The 23,308-nt window shown below is 43.9% G+C and overlaps 1 protein-coding gene across 1 annotated transcript in view; it reads right to left on the bottom strand.

Annotated features, from left to right (window-relative positions):
* LOC146183596 (RYamide receptor-like) overlaps positions 1-23,308 on the bottom strand; it is a 288,411-nt gene that overhangs the window by 40,879 nt on the left and 224,224 nt on the right. Inside the window, exon 3 of the mRNA XM_084608380.1 lies at positions 17,611-17,766. Within this exon, the coding sequence (XP_084464506.1) occupies positions 17,611-17,766 (156 nt within the window). The remainder of the gene's footprint in view (positions 1-17,610; positions 17,767-23,308) is intronic.

Raw genomic sequence — 23,308 nt, 5'->3', positions numbered from 1 at the left:
TAAAGAAGGGTTTCTTTCCAATAACAAATTAGCTGCGAGTCAGCGCTCGTGTGTACGTCTTCTTCCTTGTCCTTGTCTTTTTGCGATGTGCCCTTCCAATATGAATCGATACCAACTCGCCCAATTGTCTATCCTTCTTCCATCCTCTCTTCGCACTACATGTCCTGTCCATGCCCATTTCTTCTTGATTTCCACTAAAATGTCAGTAACTCGAGTTACAGTCATGCCCCGTTAATTTGACCCTCGTTAATATGGACGACCCGAATTATGGACAGTTTTTGTGGGGACGAAACGTTTTCAGTGTATTTATGCCTCGCTAATACGGAAACTGGCTGTCTGGACAGTGCACAGGAGAAGAATGCACACGACCAACTTGGGCCATGTATTTTTTCTTCTGTAATATGGACAGTGCTTGAAAAAAAGCGCAGGAGTCCGAACGCAAGTTAATAAGGGCACTCCGCCCGCGAACCTACGCGACAGCCGATACGCCCGGATGCCTGAACGAGTCTTGTGGGGATGGAAAGAACCAAAGCGGGCATGTCGCCGTTATAGAAGGGGGGGGGGGGGGGGGGGCGCAACAGCGGAGAGGAACGCACACAGCAAACCGAGGGTCGATATAAGAAAGACCCCGAAAGGAAGGAACCAGGAGATGTCTGGGAGCAGCGGCAGTGCCATTACAGTCAAGAAAACAGCAACATGTGGTTGCAATAAATACTGTTGAAAGTGAACAGAGAGGCCGGTAAAAGCGTAAGAAAGAAATAACCGTAAGAAAGACAAGTGCATACAGTGGCGGCGGGAACTGAAGTTTTCTTTCTCAAAGCACAACATGTGTTCCATGAAGCCGTTAACGCTTTTCGGTGAGAGTTAAGACACACTCACAAAGTAGGGCGGCAGAAGAAAGGCGATGTACGAGCACGCAACCGAGACCGAGCGTACCGTCCTGGACGCGCTGCCCTCTCATGCTCCTGGTTTTCGTCCCTGTTGTGCTGCCGAACTGCCACATTTTGCACCTCAGGCTATCCGCATGTCGGCTTCGCTTTAAGTTAACGACGCGGCGTTGACAAGGTCTGAGCTCTTCGTAGTCGGCTAACCGTCGTTCTAAACTTTACTCCAGAGTGCAGTGTTTGTTTTATAGGAGCACATAGAAACGGCGTCAAAAAGATAGGATGTTCGATAGCCCTCTGCATAGCAGTTTGCCAACTTGACTTCCTCGCTTCCTTACGGAAACAGTACAAGGCAAAAAAGAGAGAATAACAAGAACGGAAGGCAGAAAGGTTAACTAGGCAAGAAAGTGCAAAGCATTAGGAGCGTGTAACCCTCAACTTGAGTCAGGATTTTGGGATGGCGGGAGTTAAACGAAACAAAACAGAGCTGAACGTAGGCGCGAAGCAAGCAATCTGTGAATACAAGCGGCAAAAGCCATCTCAGTCAATCCAAGCAGTGAGGGACTAGTATCGACAGCTCGGCTGTTTCCTCGCCTCAGAAGAATCTAAAGCAGCTAATTAGCGGCTACTTTGTCAGTGACGAGGCCATTTCGGAAGTGGCGGTGAGTAGAGAATCGGACACTGATTCATCAGCCAGTGAGGAGTTCGTGCTCGAAAGTTCGACGAACACAAAGCCCACCATCACGCGTGTCATGGTACGCGAGTCGCTTCAGACTGCACTACAGTTTTTCCAAGACAGCAATGATAAGGATAATGCACTCAAAATTGCCGGTGTTCTGTAAAATTTTGAGTCCAGTGCACACCGTTATGTACAAAAGCAGTCATTAATTTCAATTTTTTTTTCTCGACAAAATCCTTTTCGTTTTTATTCATTACTTCTTATTATGGATGACTTACCTTATGGACAGTTTTGGTCGGAAACCAAATGTTCATATTAACTAGGCACGGCTTTATTTCTCTGACTCACTCGGCACGCTTCCTATCTCTTAATGTTACCCCTACCATTTTTAGTTCCATAGCCCACTGCGTTGTCCTCAACTTAAGCAGAACCCTCTTGGTTAGCCTCCACGTTTCAGCCTCATAGGTGAGTACAGTTAAGATGCAAGTGTTGTGTACTTCCCTGTTGAGCGATACCGGTACGTTTCTAGTCATAATCTGCGAGTGATTGCGAAATGCGCTCTATCCCGATCTTATTCTTCTTGTTATTTCCTTTTCATGGTCCGGATCTGCGATTACTACCTGTCCTAAGTAAACATATTCGTCTTCTACTTCCAGTGCTTCGCTACGTAACGTAAACTGCTGTTCCTTCCCGAGGCTGTTGAGCATTACCTCTGTCTTCTGCATATATTGATTTTCAAGCCTGCCTTTGTACTTTTCCTGTCTAGGTCACCAATCATTCTCTGCAGTTCATCTCCTGAGTTACTTAGCAAGGCAATGCCATCCGCAAATCTCAGATTACTGAGGTATTCTCCATCTACCCTTATCCCCCGGTACTCGAGTCGGCTGTGGACATCGACTCCAATCCGGCCTACACATTCAAAGATATTGTATTTTTTTTATCAAAACTCGCATCGCAAACACCCTAACCCTGCAAAGGGTTAGTAAAAGCGAACGAGAGGCTGCTCCAGCGCCTCTTCACTAACACGATGTTGTGCCCGGTAGTACTTGAACATTTTGGCTCCTAATTCACTGTTCAGTGCCAGCACTATGGGGAGGTGGCTGACACCTTCCACATGGTATGGGCCTGCTAACGAAACTCATCCCTTCCCCTCATCCCTAATCCTTCCCGGGAGGACTGGGAGGCGACCTTGCTCGGCTGCTGCGACCTACAGGCCCAAAGGGCCTTAACTCGGCGTTCGCGGGCGGCGGCAACCGCCAGTGGGGTCCCTGACTAGGGTCTCCACCCAGTATTGTAAGGCCGAGGCCCTTAAAGCTCCAAATATACAATAAATGTTTTCACCACCACCACCGTCCTTATCCCTAACTGCTTCCAATCCAAGTGTCTGAATACTTCCTCTAAGCGAGCTGTAGTGAATAGTACTGGGGAGATCGTGTCTCTTTGCCAAACACCTTTCTTTATGAGAATTTTGTTACTTTCTTTGTGCAGAACTGTTTGCTGTGCAGCCACTACATACATCTTCCAGCACGTTCGCGTGTGACTCGTCTACTCCCTGATTTCGCAATGCCTTCGTGACCGCCGAGGTTTCAACTGAGTCAAATGCTTTTTCGTAATCAATGAATGCTATGTATAAGGGCTGGTTATATTCCGAGCATTTTTCTATCACCTGATTGATGGTATGGATATGATCGATAGTAGAGTACAGTTTCCGAAACACTGCTTGATCCTTTGCTTGATTGCAGCGTAAGGTTGTCCTGATTCTATTAGCGATTATCTTAGTAAATACCTTATACGCAAAAGACAGTAAGCTGATTGGTCTGTAATTTTTAAGGTCCTTAGCGTCCCTTTTCTTATGAATGAGGATAATGTTTGCTTTATTCCATGGTTCCGGTACCGTCGATGCCACCAGGCACTGCGTATATAAGATAGCCAGCTTTTCTAGCACGATATCCCCCTCGTCCTTCAACAAATCTATAGTTATGTGATCCTCTACAGCTGTTTTCCCCCTTTTCATAGTTCTTATTGCTTTCTTAATCTCGTCCTTCGTCACTAGTGGAACGTCTGACTGTTTTTCCTTACCGCAAATCTCATTAAGGTCCTGACTACTTTGGCTACTCTAGAGATCAGTATAGAACTCCTCGGCTACTTTGACTATCTTGTCCATATTCGTGGTAACGTTGCCCGCCTTGTCTCTTAGCGCATACATCTCATTTTTGCCTATGCTCAATTTCTTCCCCGCTTTAAGGCTTCCTCCTTTCTTTACAGCATGCTCAATTTTCCTCATGTTATACTTTCTTATATCTGCCACTTTGTGCTTATTCATTAGCTTTGATATCTCTGCCAATCCTATCTGGTCTGTTAGATTAGAAGCTTTTATACCCTGGCGTATCTTAATCAAATACTTGGTCTCCTTAGATAGCTTACCGGTATCCTCTCTAACTTTCCTACCGCCTACTTCTACTGTGCACTCAGTAATGATATCTCTGAAATTGTCTCGAATATCTGAAATTATCTCGAATAATCAACTCGAACTTCTGTCGAGTTCAAAAAAGCGTGGCTTTTTGGGTTTGTTGGTGCATGATCATAACGAGATTACAGAGCAGAGTGGAACAGGACCAACAGCATTGTCGAAGGGGGTTCAGTCGCAAGTCGCCAGTGTATTTATCGAGTTTCGCGTACAAGGAAGGGGAAATGGAGAGACCATCACGCGGAGAAGGCCAAAGCCCCACTAGGAGATAATTTTTGATCTGTTTTCTGGATGAATGTTTTTTCAAAGCTCTGGCTTCGAGACTGTGCTCCACTCTCAGAGTATGTGGGTGCTATAAATTAAAACGTCATTGCTTAATCAAGGTCTACGGCTGATCTAGGAATATGTCAGGATAGCAAGCAGCAGGTTAGTTGGAAGAGGGACAAGTGGCAAACTGTCTCATGTGTCTTCTCTCCTGTGGCTCGTTTTGTTTTAAGGTGAAAGCTTTTCTAGTCTTAAGGAACGAAATCCTGTGCTCGAGAGTTGTGAGCGAGAGTTGTGCGCGAGATTTGTGCGCGCGATCTGTAATATTCTGCGAGATATGGCCTTGTCTAGCGTTCCTCCCATATGCAATCCCCCACTTGAACGCGCGCCAAGTAACGCCCCGCGATAGGAGCCATGGTGTACCGTCCACACTCACACTTGCCAGAGAAAGTGTCAAGAGATACCGCGCCTTTCCTTTCCTGTAAACCAATTATAATTATATGTAACACTGCAACGAACGCCTATAAGAAGCAAACGATGAGAGGCAAATGATAGGAGAGGAAGGGTAGGCTTTCACCATTCTCTTCTTAATAGATCTAAGAGACCCTCTAATTTTATTTTGTCTGATTTCGCCATATCTTGGAACGTGACCGCCCTGAGTTTTTTCATAAAGCTCCTAGAACCATGAAAAAAGCTTCCAGCTAGCTGTCTAGACAGATGCTCCGTGCTTTCCACGCGCTTTCGCAAGTACCTAGGCTTTAACGTTTGGATGGTGAGTAAAGTCCTGTAGACTTACTTCTTTGTGTGAGATCCATTAAGTAAGTTATGGTTTGCCAGAATATTGTCTGCGGTACTCCGGTTCTGTATTCTACATATTACCCTTGTGTATTCTTCTAAATATTGTTACGTGTTATGGTGCGTGACAATATATCTCATCACATCTCGCGCCGTCCTTCATCAATGCCCAATCCCCATGTTCAGAGAGGTTTGAACCTTTCACAACAAAGGAACACAGCCATCGTATAATTACTGCGTGGGTAAAGAATCAATACAGGTCCTGCTTCATTTACTCAGCTCCGAACGTCAAGCTGATCCGCCGCGGCGCTGATGATCTTCATCAAAAAAATGCAACATACTAAAGAGGCTGCATAAAAATATTCCAAAGCGGCTTAAAGAACACAAACCCAGACGGCGAAATCACGAAACGACAATACGCTTCAGTGCTGCATTTGAAAGGATGCTCTCATCATCTCACATCCACTAATACAAATAAGGCATTGGGCGATCTGAAATTCCCACTAACAGGTACAGCACTGTTGACGGGCGCGCTCGATCTCGGGACTTGAGGTAAAAAGTGAAGTAGCACAGCGCATTATTTCATGAGATAACATTTATCGCACAACCGCATCATCAGGGTGCGTTGGAGTAAAAGTTAAATTGCCAGTAACCAGTTTTGGTTCCAGTTTTAGGTTGTTAGCGACATTCTTCATTTTGATGGGAGAAACCAAAACATGGTCGTTTCTTCTTACATTTCTGCGACAGCAGTATGTGCTTTCAAGTTTCTTTAAGGCAATAAAGAGAGGATTCGCGGCAATAATGAAGCATTCAACCCCAAAGATAAGCGCCACATCAACAGTTCCTTGATGTTAGAAGACAGCGTTCATGAATCGTTGCTTGTGCCCTTCCACTTCGCTTATCTCCCTATTTCCAGTACTGTGCTCAAAAGTCAGCACTCTTTGTCACGGGATTTATACCTTCGCAAGCCTTGCAAAGCAGGCGCCAGCTGCAAGCGGTGTGCGGTGCAGAAGCGCTTTTCCGTCTTCCTTTTGAAGAAGACTGCTCGCCGCGATGCGTATTAACGTCAAGACAGCTGGTTGTTATCTCTTCATTGCAGGGCTCGGCTGCAAGCCTCGCAGATGTGAAGAAAATGCCGCAAGTATAGCACCACTCCAGTCACCGAGGTGAGGCTCAAAAGCCCCGCGCATTAGATCGGTAAGCTTCTCAAGCTCCAGCGACTAGAGGCAGGATACAACGCGAGCTTTCACACTGCGTCGGCCGGCATTAAAACGAAACCCCGACAACTGGACGTGAGCGGGTGCAAGCCGCCGGGTCCCAAGAGACAGAGGGGAAAAGCAGCGGGTGGCGAGAGCAAAGGCGACACTGCTGGCACGCGTATCCATCACAATTATGTCGAGTGCACAACACGCTCGTTTATCACTGAAGAACGCTTTTCCCTCAGCTTTTATTACGCATGACGAAACTGGACGGCGCTGGACGGTGAAAAAAGGCCGCGAGTTATGCCGCTGGTCCCACGAGACGAACTGGGAGTGGCTAGTTGCTCGTTTGTAGCCGCGCCCTTCGCTATTTGTGGAAACAGAAGCTGCCGCAGTTTTCGTAGCGACGAAATGCGGCACGCTTATTGCACAGCCTGTAGAATAATGATGCGAATAACCCTTCCAAAAAAGGTGCCTATTCCTAATTCTTGCGGAAATATGTCTAAAATCTTTCATAACTTAATATGAACCTCATGCTGTGTAGCGACGGGCGTTAATACGAAGCTCTTATGCTCATATCTCAGTTTTTTGTTCCCCTTCAAGGCTGTAATCACCTATCTTTCACGCATTAAAAATCTACGTGACTAATTGTCGGTATTCAATAACAATAATAAAGAAAATCACCGCTTTTCTAGATGCCCTCGTCTGCGGCTTTCGTAATATATATGCGCAAAAGTTAAAGCTCAAATAAACTTACCGTACTGCATGCAGCCTCCTCTTGAAATAAATTAATCTTGCATGTGACATACAAGTGCAAGGATACGAATAGGTGTAGGAAGTGTATAATATGTGGATAAAAATGAGACATTCGGTAGATAAGTGCAGCTGCGGTTCCCTTCCCGGAAGCTCTTGTGGCTACTTATGTCATCTTACAGGCGCCGCTTATATTTTTGCCTTCCTTTGAACTATGTCTGAATCAATTGTTTACCTGACCAGTCGAAAAAAAAATAGCCAAGTAAAAATGCGGCAAAACATTCTGTAGTTCTGTCGTATCGTTAGACTTTTGTGTAGTTCTGTAGTAGTTTTTCTTCATTGTTGTAATTTATTCTGTAGTTTGTAGTCTCTAGTTCTGCAGGTCTTTTCAGTTCTGGTTACCCAAAGTTCCGGAGGTACGACAAAAATTTCTTTTGTCACAAGTTCACTGCCGAAAACTGCATAAAATTGCGTTCTGGCAAAAAACTTTTTCCCACTTTTTGCCTACTGGGTGTCACTGCTTTATTGAACTTATACTTGTGATATCACGGTTATTTCATACTTTATTAATCTTATTATCGTAACCTAATTCTCGTCACCATTCCTTGCTCAGCTCTTTGCTGTTATCGGTATGTATCAGTAAATGAATAATATACAGCATCTACATGACTACGAAGCCAGTTTTTTTTTCTAGAAATCCTTATGTTCAGAACGCACTTCGCGTCATATTCAGAGATAAGGCACGAATATAACACGTTTTGTTTTTTTTGCTGCTACTAATGATAGCTCTACCACCAGACACTCAAAGTAAAAAAGAAAACTATCTGGCAAATATGGAGCCGTAAAATGAGGTGAAGTCCGAAAAAAAATATGACAGTAAGGAAAGGATGGACGGTGGCACAGCGCAGCAGTAAACGACGGCGCGGTGGCGGCAGTTGGCTTCACAGCTGGAACGGATTCGTGCGTAGAATAGCTATGCAATGCTTCAAGTTGGGTTGGTCCAGTTCAGTGTATTATTAAATTTATTATTTTGCGTTATAGTCGTGAGCTCCTGTTGTAATCGAAATAATCTTTTTTTTCTTCCGGGCCCAAGCTCGCCCATCGCATTATATTCGTTGCCACGTGATAAGAGACATTTGGTTTAGCTCTACCGCTTACCACTATCGTCTACCTCTACAGCGCGAGCGTCAGTACCTACGCGCAAATTACCCTAAGGGCGACAGATTTCGCTACGCTCGCATCAGATGCCAGCGGACTCGGCACGCGGGGGCCAATTAGCACGTGCTATGCTGACGGCGCTCGGTAGTGGTAGACGATCGCGATAAGCGGCAGCGGTCGACTAAACTTCTCTGTTGGCGCGTAAATATGGTAAATATGAGTGTATTTGTTTCGTGTCGTGCAAATAGTGGCTAGGTGCTGCACACAAACCAATGAGATAATTTTACAGTAATATAAGATACGGCGTATTGGCTTTATGTTTTTGAGAGCGAAGATGAAGCGATCATGAGAAGAGTGCCGCTTAGCACAGACGGATGCTTCTGCACAACAAAACACGTCATATTTGGTGTCCACCGCCAAATTACCTTTATCCAACATAGCTATTTGCGGGCCGTAAGAACACACAGGGGATCGGGCGTGGACTTGGAAAAGGTTTTTAACTATATGAAGCGTTCATAAAACTGTATAGTAATATTTACCATAATACAGATAGTTAATTGTTTCTTCATCAAAACAACACTTCCAATACACAACACAGCACATGAACGTTATTTAAGCCAAGCATTAATTAACTGCATACAAACTGTCAGGTGTGAAAGTCTGGGAGAAATTAGATAAATAAAAAAGGCATGAATATAAGAACATAAACCACATTCAAACAATCGCATATTATACAAATGTTGCGCAATCTCTCCTGCCTTTCATTTAAAAATGCGACCTTTAGTATATGCAAGTATGTTTTTTTTTTTTAGCCTTTTCGAGACCATAGAAAACAAGACAGCTCTGTAAGGCTTGGAAAAACTTTTCTTTTTACTAATGAAATGTGAGCTCGTCTAAAGTATCGCGTATATTAAAACGAAATTATTAAGGCGAAAACCTTTCTAGGTTCATAGAACGAAATCCCGTGTGCGAGAATTGTGGGCGAGATCTGTGTTCCGCGAGATGTGTTCTCCCTGTCTAGCGTACCTGACATCTGCAATCTCACACTTCAACGCGCCTTAAGGAATGCCACGCGACAGAAGCGATGGTGTACCATCCAAACTCACACTTGCCGGCAAGTGTGTGACAGATACTTTTCCTTTCCTTTCCTGTATACCAACTATAATTATATGTAGCACAGCAGCGAACGCGGATGAGAAGCAAACGATGAGATGCAAATCATAGGAGAGGAAGGGTAGCCTTTCGCCATTCTCCTCTTACGAGACATCTAGACAGCCTGTAATATTTTGAACTGTTTTCCCACACATATACAAAATGTCTTGTTTAGGCATTGTGCATAAAGTGAGCACAAAATTAGAGAACTGGAGGAGTGGGGGGGGGGGGGGGGGAGGGGGGTTAGAGGGGGTGCGATCAAGCTCCGTTGTTAAGGACATGACGCCACAGAGTTAACGGCTTTCGTTGGCCGGCTCTCCTTCCTAATCCTCGTTCGCGAACGTGGACTTTGCTGTCCTGCTTATTGCCAATTCTTAAATTTTTTTCCTTCACTATCTCGCCCCTGCTCTTTATTATATTCCCATAGGTTAAAAGCCAACCCAGATTAGATATAAAGCCCCGATCAATCAAGGCGTACAAACGTACCTGCGTGGCCTACGCGTAGTATAACCACTCAGAATACAAATGTCCTGGGAGGCTGATTATGACCTGATCGCATCCTCAAATCTCGAAGCAGAAGCCTGAGTTGGCAGCTCCTGCCAAACTGGCCTTATCGCATACTCGCCTTGCTTCAAGAAACCCTACGAGTAACCAGTTCCCATCCTGCCAGCCACCAACTACGTTTGGCCAGAGCCATGCCTTCGGGTTTTCTCTAACCACGTCGCCGCCTGTGTCGAAGCTGACAACGCCGACAACGACGACAGAACGCCGAATACTGCTTGAGAATCGTTAACGCTACCGCATTAATATCTCTGTGGGCTTTCTGAAGGAACAGAAAGCAGAAAAAGAGGCACGGAAACAAAATTAAACTTCCTCAGAAATTGAAAAAAAAAAAAAACATGCTAAAAATATAGCACAATGTTCAAATTTTGAGCCATTTTAAATATGAAGGTAGAGATATTACTATATTATTTCTCAGTTGCCTAGTTTGGCGCATCTGCCTCCAGCATTCCTTTTTTTATGATGGTTCCCATTTAGTTCACTGGGCAGTTTTAATCAGTCTGATTAACCCTCTTTTCTACCTACACCTATAGAATGTACTGCGGTCTAATTACCAAGGAACTCATGCGTTATGTACCGGAGTCAAGTTTTAAGCTGGGCAAATTGTCTTTCCAACGTTGCTAAATGACTAAAACGTTCGTTTTCTTCCCTTTCATTGTCTGCTCACAGCAAATTTTGCGAGTGTTGTGTTGTTGTTTTTTATTTTATGCCGAGCACGTTTAGCAGAGAGTGGCAGAGTGGGACTTAATTTCCTGTCAGAATTAAAAATCTCCTCAAGGCGCCTTCTCTAAACGCTAGGTGGTCAAACCCGCTTCAATGTGGTTACGAGTGCTTCAGATTTGATTGTGTTCAGTAGTAGCTACCACAAGCACCGACGCCATTTTTGTTCTTGAAAACTTAGCATATTTTGCTGAAATATCTGCCAGTAAAGATAAACATAGCGATCGCGAAGTGAACAGGCATAGGATATACCCAAGTGTGGCATAAATTAAACATAAGCATAATTTAGAAAAAAAATTCTTGAATTTCCCGGCTGATTTTAGCGAGCATCTTACTCGCAGTTGAAGACAGGCATCGTGAATTCGTCTTCGGAATCTTCGCAGCCGTTGTCATAAAAAACGCTCGCAGCACAAGCAGTAGAACCGCAAAAGTGACATCGCATTCGTAGCGCACCATGACGGGAGCTCGGCCCATTTTTGTTGATATTCGAGAAATAATTATAGCTGTACACGAAATATAGGAACCGTATTCACGAGAACATTCTTTCAGGCTAATTGGGCCATGAATTAGCCTGAACGTTAACGCAAGGAGTGTTTATCCCTGTCTTCCTGCGCTATCCTTCCGGCAAGTCGTATTGGCCCTCGAGTCGCACTAAGTGCATAATATTTGCTTCATTTCAGGCAGTGAATCTTTCTCACTAGCAAACGCGATAGATTCAGTGCAACGAGTTCGCTGCCCTCTCTAGCAATGTCGCATCCGAAGTGTCACGGTTGGGGTTGTTTCCCACTTACAGTGGTCTCCATTTCTCTAGGGCCATCGCAGGCAACATTGGAGCCCTGTTTTGCTCTCTCGTCTCGCTGAATGTCGATCATTTACAAGCGTCGTAACGTTCTTGTGATAGTAAGTGCCCTGACAGATGGCACGGCAGCATGTCCATCCATGCAGGGTAAATGTTTGGGGGTGAGGGGCCCTCGAGACGTCGCCATTATATAGAAATGTAGCCAGGAAACAAAAATCGCCGTGAGGAAAATAGGAAAGGGAGCGGAACATCGATGTCCTCGGTCACCGCCGCACGCGATGGAGGCAACGCCCGGTGGTAAAATTGCTGCGGCAAGGGCGGGGTCCTGGCCGTAAACAAGCGGATGGACGCCATGCACGCTTCACTGCGCTGTCGTGTCTGCGCTGTGTTTCTCAACATTCGGCCCGCGTTACTTTAGCCTCGCTCCCGAGCAAGTATGTGGTACACCCCCTCTCACGTTCTATACAGTCTCAAGTTGAACATGAGCGCCGGGAAGTTGAACGTAGCCTGAGTGTCAACAAACAGCCTGAAACCATGCATTTTGTACAAGCCACCCGTAAGCGTGTTCTTCCACGTTATACCTTGCGCTTCTCAGCCATAATGCAGCAGATGTGCTGCTTGAAGCCAGAAAATATTGTCCCCTATGAGGTGCTAAGTCAACTGAGCGAAATTACTGGCGGATGAAATTTTGTTTAATTTTAAACGTATTTTCTAGCGCGAGCAGATTACAAACTTTTAAGCCTGCCACGGAAATTTATTGGTTGAGCACTTCCTCCCGCAAGCGACACGTTTCTATCAATTTGATAAAAAAATAGAAATTTTATCTACCGACAAATATATACCTTCATTATACCTTCATTATTCCGCCTGAATATGGCCACACATGCATTTCGTTGAGGATTGATATTAAAGGGCAATGAGCTATGTCACTCTTCTGTCAATTTTTCTCTGATGCTCGTGCAGATAAGCTTGCGACCTGCGTACGTAGTGCGTGCGCAACTCAAACTACGTATTTTTATAATTCATTTCTTGAAGCGTCCCATTACTTTGCGTGAAATTGTTGAATGAAATCGTTGAATACATATCAGTCCTTAACATGCGTCTCCGTCAAAGTCTGTTGTAGCGCTCAGAAGTGGGCATTTTTCTTAAATACGATCCCTGTAGCGATGCCTGAAATTTAGGGAGGTAAATGTAAATCAGTCATGAGGATTGCACCTCTAGCCTAATAATTAAATAGCCTCCTATATAAAATTTCGCTTATCTTTATGAAAAAAAGTATTTCACACGCAGGCTGGGGAACTATTTGAGGCATTGATAATACTTCAGCCGATAAAAGACCTTTTCACTCCGCTTCAGAATACTCCGTCGCGAGAGTCACGTAATTACGAAACACCCTGAGCATGCATCAAGCAGGCCAAAAAAAGGTAGGCTGATCTCGCTATCGTACGTACGAACCCAAAGCTCAAGCGCTTCGAGAGTAGGCTATTACATACAGGGTTGGGCCGGTTCAACGTTTGAGAATGTTGGATTGTTTACCCATTTTGTACATATTCTATTTAGTGAGTGTTCAGGATTATTTTTGAGCCTTAGAAACTATTGTGTCTCGCTATAGATCACTAGAATAAATATAATTATCAGCGAATTAAGAACCAGAAATATGCGTCATTAGTAGTTTCATATTTTTTTTATCAGAGTCCTACCTCTTAAACACTTGTATTGGTTCTGTCGTTGCGCCGTTCCTGCTTCTGAGAACAATATTGACTCTTCAATCTCGTCTTACCGCCACATACGACTTGGAGGTGCAATGCTGTAAGGCTATTGCGGTGAGATTTCAATGCAGGTATAAAGGTCCCTGAAACATTAAGCTTGAGCCCGGCAACATGCACATCACAGACTAGGGAACAACGCGGCAAGTGTCATCCGAATAATTTTCTGAGAAATAATAATAAATATGCTTGTATCGGCTAAGTTTCCTTCGCAGCAGTTGAAAGCTCATTGAAAGGACATGACTTAAAACAACCGACAGCTTTCATATATTTCTATAAACTTTGAAAACGAGATTTTCCTTCATATCGAAACGTTTCTTTATTTTCCCTAGAGCATCGTACAACATTCCAACATTAATTAACATTTAAAAGTGGTATGCAAGGAAACATAACTTGTTCATTGTTAGGGCGAGAAAGTTATAGCAATCAATACGATTTGTTTTACGGGGCATGCGTTAGGACTATAGTCTGCCTACCGCTATCGTTTCCATTGCGCAGATTCAAATACTGAATAACTCATTTACTTTTATGGATTTGCTTTTGTCATCGGTTTGTGAGCTCTGGATTCTTGTAGATGTGTGTGGACGATGACGGGTTGCGCCTCCTGAAGGCTTGATGAAGATTTGAGGAAGTTTTCGGAGTGTGAATTGTGTCATACGGGCGTTCGGTGGAAGCAGAAATGAATTCCCCTTCAGGGACTGAAGGATCCTTGGAGAATTCAGCCTTCACACGTTACATAACGTTGGAGCTGTTTGTGACAATGCGCGTTCTAATGATAAAGTATTGCACAGTGTCCTGCTCTAAGCAAAATAAAATAAAAAGAAGGAAACTCTCGGAACGATGTATTATATTCTTCAATGTGGTATATTTTTTGCAGGTGCCTACTTTGAATGGCGCTAGAAGATCACAATGTGCCGTTAATATCTACTCAGACGAAACTTTCTTTGCAAATGTAAAATAAAATCCCTGCCTAAACTGTGAGATCTAGTTTTGCCACTCTGGCGCAAGGTGTACAAGAATTGTTTTTATATTTCTTTGCTTGCTTCCGATAAGGAGATGTCCTTGTAAACGTAAAGGTTGAGCGAGGAAATGAGGTGCACAATAAGAGGGATATTTAAAAAGTAGGGTGACTTGAGCTTCCCCTTAAAAACAGATGCGAAGCCCTTTAATATCTCCTTTTCATGCGCGATTTTTTTAAATTCTTCTTTCTCAAATGATTTTGAATTTTAAATTATTTTTACTCAAACATCAGTACACATCTCAAACGCACGTTAGTAAGTCATACGCACCACAACGCGGCCACTTGGTGCCCTTCTAACAGGCTTGCTACCAATAACCGTTCGTTGCCTACACGTTGCGTGTCTGTCTGGCGTGCAGAGGACATGGATTCGAACCCAATAATGACAAACGTATTAAATTGGACCTCAATCAGGGAAACGTTCTCGGCCATTTTTGATATATCTGGACACCGCCTAATTCGTTATGCAGCTATATTTTTGAATTGGGAGTGTTTCGAATTTCGGCACTAGGTCATGTGGTTGTGACGCCATAACGCTGAAGAGCAATCAGGATTTTTCCGACATAATATTTCCAAACACGCGGCGCCGACTACTAGTACTACTACTACTACTACTACTACTACTACTACTACTACTACTACTACTACTACTACTACTACTACTACAACTACTACAACTACTACTACAACTACTACTGCCACTACTACTACTACTACTACTACTACTACTACTACTACTACTACTACTATTAATACTACTACTACTACTACTACTACTACTACTACTACGCTGACGGCTTTTCTAGCGAACTGTACACACTTGGAGTAATAGCTACGGTAGATTTGGACGCGTAGGTACTAAAGTTTGTATGCTGATATCACGGTGCGAAGCTACCACTATCTAGCTTCTGCAAAGGTAAAATAGGCTGAAACACTGCTAGTTCCCGTTCAAAGCATTCCCCGCCGTCAAGACTTCTTAGTCTCCTTTACATACTGAACATTAGACAACAGGATAAAATGAAACAATTAATCCGATGGGCCCGACTCCTGTCTGAAGTGTACATACATTTCATGTGGGTAAATAACCCTTGTCTTGCACGGAAAAATATATTCAACATGCATTTTTATCCGACAAATTCAAGTTCTGCTATATTCAGTGTCAGCTGCTCTCATGTCCCCTAGTATTTAATAAGGGCTCTATTCTCTCGGTAGTGTCCCCTGCTTAAAAGCAGCCAGTGTCATTGTCCGTGGCAATCAATATCTCCTGTGTCGCAAGAGGCCGCCTGAGAAGCTCTACTAATTACACGCTATCATCTTCTGGCGCTTTCAAAATCTGCCACTTTGTCACAAATTTTATATGCCTGGTGCCCAGTGAATTTCCCCTGCTCTCTGGCCCTAAAGCTGTTTTTGTGGAGAAGAAAAGCTTCACTTAAACACATTCATTTGTCGGCAATCGCTAACCGACTGGGACTTACCGGTATATTCAGTCCGACCTTAATTAACCGTTATGCTTCCCACTAACTTTGCAAACTCTTCTGAAAGTGGATACACTGTTTAAACATCTTTGTCAGAGCGTTTCTTTTGTAGTGTATGGTTCTCGTTGCCGTAGAGGCCATTTGTTTTCTGGCCATATTTGTAGTCTACAATGGGAAGTATTCAATCCTTTCAGCCCTATAAGTGATCTAAATCTTAGGTTGTATATCTAACTACAGGCCAATATAAATTCTTCCAGTTTTCTTTCTAAGGGCATTGAAAAACTAATTCGCGATAGAATGAGCAGCTTTTTAAATAACACAACATTATTACACCCTACCTAATCGGATATACAAAGTATCCCTCGACAGAAAGTGCGCTACTCCTCCAAAACGAAGTAATTTTGTAATATTTTGAGCGCAAAGAGTACATACTTGCAATATTCATTGATTTTTCAAAGGCGTTCGACCACCCATTGAACACATAACTCTTACTGAAAAAACTAGAATATATTATGGTTTCCGCGGCAGCTTCTTGGCTGTTTTAAAGAGCTATACTTGCATAATCGCCGTCAACAAGTCCAAATTATGATTTCAAATCACAGCTGAAAACGATACGGTGCGGTGTTCCGCAAGGGAGCATTATGAGACCCTTACTATTTAACATACACAATAACGACATAGTTAACATTGACACATCTGTCCACTTCATAATTTACGCTGATGACACTAGTTAGCTTTTGCCCGGCCTGTCCTTAGCTGTCTCCAAGCCAAAGCCAATAAGGTGCTAGATTTGATAAACAACTGAAGTATTTCAAATTTGTTGGTTTTAAACACATCCAAGACCAAAATCTTCCTATTTTGCCCCCGTAACAAGATCGCAGATACAAATATCAGTCTTTTTATTGGTTCCCTTAACATAAAGATAACACCACAGGCCAAAAGCCTGGGTGTAATTTTCCATCAGAAAATGTATTGGAATCTGCCAATCAGCCACATTGGTGCGAAACTCGCTCGCACTATTGGCTTGATGTCGCGGCTACGGTTTCTCTTGCCCCAAAATATCAAACTGTTACTCTGTAACTCATTGGTCTTTTCCCCTTTGAGCTACTGTTCACTGATTTGGGGTACTACCACGCAAACTGATATTAACATTCTTTCTAGGTTACAGAAAAAATCTTTACGAATCATCACTAACGCTAAACGTGACGCCCATAAAAAACCTATCTTAAGATCAAGTAAAGATACTGCCTGTTACCGCCATGCACATTTCCATTCTTACCGCACACTACCGTGCTGGCATAGCGAAAATTGACACATACCGTAAAGACCTAGCCTCGCTAACACTATGAATAAAATTATACAACACGCGTAGCTCTGACCCCTGGGTAGTGCCCCGCACACGAACAAACAAATTACGGACGACAAATGTTAAAATACTGTTTACCAACCACTCGTAACTCAGAATATGCTTCCTTATTGCGGCAGCAGATTGTAAAAGTTGCCGATGTTTTATTTTTCCTGTTTTCCCATTCACGCGAATTTTTCTCAATGTTTTGTGTTCTTCGCTGTACTAATGTGATCATCGCTGCTGCTTCTGCCAAATGTCTCTCTGCAGGGTGTAGCTCTCGTCAAGCCACCAAAAGGCTTTTTGCCTACACCCCCAGCATTGTGTATGCGATGCTGAAACAAAATTATGATTCTGATTTTGATTCTGATGTTTGCTTTTCTCTTCAGTGGTGCGGAATATCCCTTTAATTCTGTCAAGTAGAACATGTATCATATAACCGCATCGTTTCTCAGTCGGTTGTTATTCGCTGACAGCTAGTGTCCTTTTAATCAACCCTTATTACGGGTACAGGAATTACGGTTCTTTCACCCTTCTCTAGTTTAACAGTAGATCGAAATTAATGGGCGACTCACCTTCATTTTTGCCGTCATCTGCTGTTGGTCGCGCTGAATATCGGCGTTTCCCGGCGAAGTGTGGCGCCACATTTTCCAGCCGATGGACGAGTAAGTGAAGGTCAGCACAAGCATGGGAGTCAGGAAGGTCACTGTGAAGATCACAGCTGTGTAGATCTGAAAACAAAAATACAGAAGTCCGCAAGAATTCATTGATCTCGCTAAAGCAAGCAGCCTGCATGTGTCAGTGAGATACTAAAATAACCAGTTGGCTAGTTGTGAACACATAACTTTTTTCTTTACAAATCTATTTAAAAAATCAGGGAATCAGCGCCTTTTTGCGGAAAATAGCTATTTTTAAAAATACCTTTAACAAAAAAAAAAGACCTATTCCAGCCACATCGAATATTCTTTGCGTCTAGCGCCACTGTTCACTGGTGCTCCTCATGGCTTCTACAAATGAAGCCACATTGAATAGCGGGCCGTCTCCCAAAGTTTTCTTAGTTATCTGCCTTGTTCCTCTAAGGTGTTTCGCTCTTCCACCATCGAGATAGATCCCTCTGCTACTCCTTTTCCGGCCGGGACCAGCCTGTACGAGGCGCCATGGTGAGGTTTCTTCAATGCCTGCTAGCCACGTGGTCAGAGGGCCTTGGTCACACAGCCTACGAGCGTTGAGCACAAAGAAGGACTCCTAGATGAAGACTGAGGTGTGTCAGGTCATACGTTGCACTTTCATAGCGTGTTTGCTTTATCTGGCTTCTTGTAATCGCCTCTTGCTTCCAGTGACGTAGGTCGACTGACGCCACTGCGGCCGCGGCCACGTATATACCCTTGGCTATATTTATTCGAAGAGGCTTACCGCAGCGTATGCTGCTTTGACCGATTGACGCGAGCACCGGATGATAGCGTAAAACGACTACACGCGTTCGACGCTCCCTTGAAGACCTTCGCTTATCCTTTGTTTTTTTTTTTTTTTTTTTTACAAAGAAACTCTGCAGGGCAACGCGAAGGATTAGCGGAGATGATTCATTTGATAGATTCCTACCGGATGCTGCCCGGTAGCTAGCCGCGGCACCGTATCTAAACCGACCTTCTCTCTGATAGGTAACTTGCTCTTTAAGCTCCGGTTGCTATGTAATAAATGTAAGCTCAACTGAAACGACTATAATAGTGTCGAACGATGAGCTAGTTGGTCACACATCTCTTGGAAGAAGACAGCAGAGTAGGTAACACCAACACAAAGCACAAGACGCACACACACGCACACAAGCACAACGCTACACTGACAACTATATTAACTGGAAACCGCACATCTTCTTCCTTCACTTAACGTCTGCAGCCAACTTCTTTCTTGTCGTTAACATCCTGCCGGTTTGCGTAAAAATTCTACTCCCTTCTTCAACAAAACCACCGATGGCCTGCTGACAAATTGGTCTCCCAAGTCACAGATTGCATATGCTTCATAAATTTGCGTTGATTGTAGAGACCAAAAATGTCCGGCTGACCTTCACAATGTTAAGGTTATGAAAAGCAGCCAGAGAGAGCCTTTTATGCCAAAATTTCAGGACCGCCATGGTAACTGAGTGCCTAATACAGCTTTCGAGTGTGGCTGCGCTAAGATAACATATGAGTTCGTCTGTAGCACAGTTTTATTTAATACCACTTCTCTTATAATCTAATACTGAAAACTACTCCGTGTTGAATTCGGTACGCTATATTAGTCATAAATGCGCGTACCTTTGTATGCCACTTTAAATAATTCGTCTATTTACTTACTGCTCACTATATACCTGAAATAAGTGCGCTAATCAATCTAACACGAGCTCAGTCTTCTACATTTCAAATTACTACACGCGTCACAATTCCTTCTTGGTCAGAAACCCCCCGTGAAGAAAGGTAAGCCTGTTCTTTAATCATACCTATCGATCTCTCACTTTTTTAATCTTTAGAAGCCGCGCTAAAATAAGCAGTCTTAAAGCATAGAAAAAAAAAAGACCAAAAAAGTTTCGGCAGCTTTTCTCATTTCCTTTGTCGAAGTGGCTTCGCCAGTGTCTGCTGTTTATGTTCATTAGCCAGAGGTAAATGTCGTGATAGACCTAAAGCAACTATTTCTACTACAGCCTTCCCTATGACGCAGCTGTAACTGAGATTCAAATAGATTACTTTAACAGAGCATCAACCTTGAAGACTGAGTTTTTCGTGAGGGAATTGCTACGTTTGTGAAGTGTTAACGGGCTTATTACAGAGCTTTGATACCATTCCAATATTCGTAAAAAATGTATCTGTAGTCATGCGCAAATCTTTCTTCTTTGCAAGCCTGCATCAGAAGGAACGTGTCCTTCCTAACTAAGGTAAGGTCGTAGCCATTAGGTGTGGGCTTTTGTGATTTGGGTCACGAAAATGGCATAGGAAAAAAAAAGTTATTTTTTGTACAAGTGCATAAATGTTCGAGTTATTTGCAGTTCACGCACATTGAAACAGCGATGTGTATTCTAAATACAAATACTAGCTTCTGTGGTGAAGAAAATGCATTACGAAAACAGATATTTTATTTTAAAAAATAGGCGCCCAAATTTTTGAATACGCAGTAACCTTCCTTCTTAAGGGCCATTCATGATTTCATCATTGCATCTTTTTTGTTTATTCCATTTGAATCAAGGGTATGGTATTGCACAGACGGCTGACCTTCGTCTGAAGCAATGTACGTGGCTCTGCTTCATGGCAGAAAAGAGAGCGCTTTCTCAGCAAAAAGGGCTTTGAGTCAGCGCTGTCAATCTGAGTCTCTCCAACACGACCACAGACCTGTCCGCGCGATCATCAAAGTTGTAGGCGAAGGTGACGACGTCACCAGTGTGGAAGAAACAAATTCCTCTTTGAGGCCTGCTACCACGGTGTCCATGGCGCTATATCGATTCGCATTAGCCGAGAAAATCCCGAATGGCTTCAAAGGGAACTCTAAGACGACATCTGGCCTGGCGCCGATAGTTTCCCCTGCATTCCCTTTGTCAAGTGGCTTCTCCAATACCTGCTGCTTATGTTGACTGATCAGGGGTATATGGGTTGGAAAATTATCTGCAAGCCACCATAAATCCATACCCTACATTGTGTGTCAATGTTTTTCAACGAACGTTGATTTATGTAGAACAATAATGGGGAAATTTCACTGTTTGCCGACAATATATGAAGGTTTTCAGCGATTGCTTCACGGCTACATGTTGCCGTGGAGCACGTCTGACACGCGATGCTTGCCGGCCTTGCAATGTCGTGATCACGTACTTGGTGGGAGCTTTGTCGAACATGCAGTGCAGATGCGACCATTAGCTGTTCATGTTACTCTATTGGTCTCCCAGGCCGGCGAGTAAAGTATCGCTTGCAAATTTGCAGCTCGCTCTGCCTTTTCTTGGGCAGTGAAATGCTGATGCCCGAGAAGAACTTCTTCGTATAGGGAGTAGTTGAAATTGGATGATTTATGGATCATTCCCTTTGATATATTCATCGAAAAAGAGAGTCACGTCTGTTTTCGAGTTGTCTACTTCCGAATGAAGCGGGTCTCAATCAGTCTTCGTTGTCTGTTCCGACAATTATTGAGGCATATTGCACTCTTCCTACGACGGCTACACGTGAGTTAAATAAATTTGTGAAAAATCGCTGGATAATATTGAAAGCATCGATATCTCTCTCAGCTACTACCCACGGCAGCCAAAAGCACATTTGACATCCAGAATAACAACCCTTTAATTCAGCCCTGTGCAACACTGTTACTTCCTGATCTTGGATGGGGCATTGTGACAGAAGTTCCTTTCGACATGTCTATAAGAATAAACGAACACTGTTGTGCACATTTAATTTTAGACACGTAGATACAGTCCTTTTGGATTCTGTCTTTTGCTACGTACAACATTTGCACCCCCCTCCCCCCCCCCCTCCCTATAAAGCTGGAAACCCAGTATGGTACCTGTTGAGAGTAAAAATTATTGTTTAATAGCATTACTTCGAACACGTTCGCTTAAAATTTGGACGAAGGTTTTGAAAGCTCGCTTTTTGCACACTTTAAGGGACACAACGAAAAACAGCGAATCTTCATCCAACCCGTGGTGAAGCCATGCGTTCCAAGGACCAGTTAGAATTTGAACCGAGAGAGAACAAAGGTAAAATGCTACTGTCTTTCAGTGAATAATAACGTTAATAAAGAGGTCGATCTGAGTATTGCCAGGCCTCGTTTAAAGCTTATTACACTTCTATAGTGTGCGTGAGTTGTTCATGTACAGCACCTATATAATAAGCGCGGCATTCTGCCAAATCTGGGCACGCGAAGTGCCCAGTCACTAATAGCAAAGACCGGCGCATACGTCAGGCATCCTCCCGAAATCTTGATAACGCTGCGTGATTGGCAGGCAGTGTACACAAGCAGCGTTGCAGACCATTCACAAGTCGTTATATGACTCTCACGGCCTTGTTAACAGCAAAAGCGTTCTTTGCTTTTTTTTTTTCTTGTTTTTTTCCTTGTTTTTTTTTATTATTGATATACTTCGAGTGCATTATTCTGGGATTTTCCGCTCAACCTCTCGGAATCCGCTACCACACAATTAAAATACTTCGAGCTGACAGGGCGTGTTGGGCTCAGAAGAAGTCGAATTCCTGCCATAAAAATCGCACTTCAATCAGACTGACTGCGTAGGGCTCAAGAGATGATTTTAGCTATGATGAATAGAGCATAAAGTAGCTGGAAACATGAAATTCAATGGGCCAGCAATCTCACGCTTTCGAGGGACATTACTGTTACTTAGAAGCTCCTGACCACGCTGAAAAGGGATTGTTGATACCATGCGGCAGCACTCGTGTACGAGCGACAATATGGCCACTGGGTGCATTGCGGCGTCGGGGTCACTCTGTATACTTAAAAAGTTATCCAGGTATCATGACCCACTCACCTAAATTAGTTAAGCCAACGTCTGTACTCTTGCAAAATTTACTTTTTTAGTGCGTAGCACTACTAGCCGCAATCACGGATTTCGCCGGGGTCTGTCCGAAGCCGCTCGCTGTGGGTCGCTGTGCCGGCGGGGGGCCGAGGGGCACTTGTCGACAAGTGAAGTGGTGGAAAAGCGTCGAGTTCTTGTATCTTGTTGTGTGCGGCAAGCTTGAAGACTGTGCAGCACAGTTTGATGGGGAAGTGTTGGGCTCCACATGCCTGGAGTTTGGACAGTTGGCGCCAAACCGACTGAATTATGGGAAGAGCGGCCGGTTGCTGCAGGACAGAGTGTGTGCGCGTGTTTACAAGCCGGCCTCCCTTTCACAGAAGTGTCTCGGTCGCGCACGTGTTCCGATTCGGCGCTAACTGCTCTATCTCTCGGTTTGAGGGGAAAGGGCGTGGAGGCCATAAATCTCCAAAACGCGGCGAAAGATGGGCTGTGGAGAATGCGCGGCAGAGGGAGCTGTTTTCGGTGCCTTCTCGGGAAGATGCCTGGGCATACGTCCCTTTGAAACCGCCGCCCGGTTGCAACCGACCAAGGGCAGCGATCGGAATGTTTGGGCCTTAGGTTTGTGCGTTGTGTGTTTTGGAAGCGCAACCGTCGGCGCTGTTTGTCTTTGTGACTGCTGGCCACCTCTTGCGTGAGCTGAGGGAAGATTTTGGAGAGAGTGTAAATCGCTGAAGTGTATGCATGAAAGGTATAGCGGGGATAAGCGGTGCTACGCACCAACTTCTCATTTGATTGACTAT

The sequence above is a fragment of the Amblyomma maculatum genome, chromosome 7 (genome assembly GCF_055883805.1).
Source record: "Amblyomma maculatum isolate TAMU_Amacu chromosome 7, ASM5588380v1, whole genome shotgun sequence".
Classification (NCBI taxonomy): Eukaryota; Metazoa; Arthropoda; class Arachnida; order Ixodida; family Ixodidae; genus Amblyomma; species Amblyomma maculatum.
The sequence above is the reverse complement of the archived record's forward strand: the minus strand, read 5'-3'. Positions and strand labels throughout refer to the sequence as shown.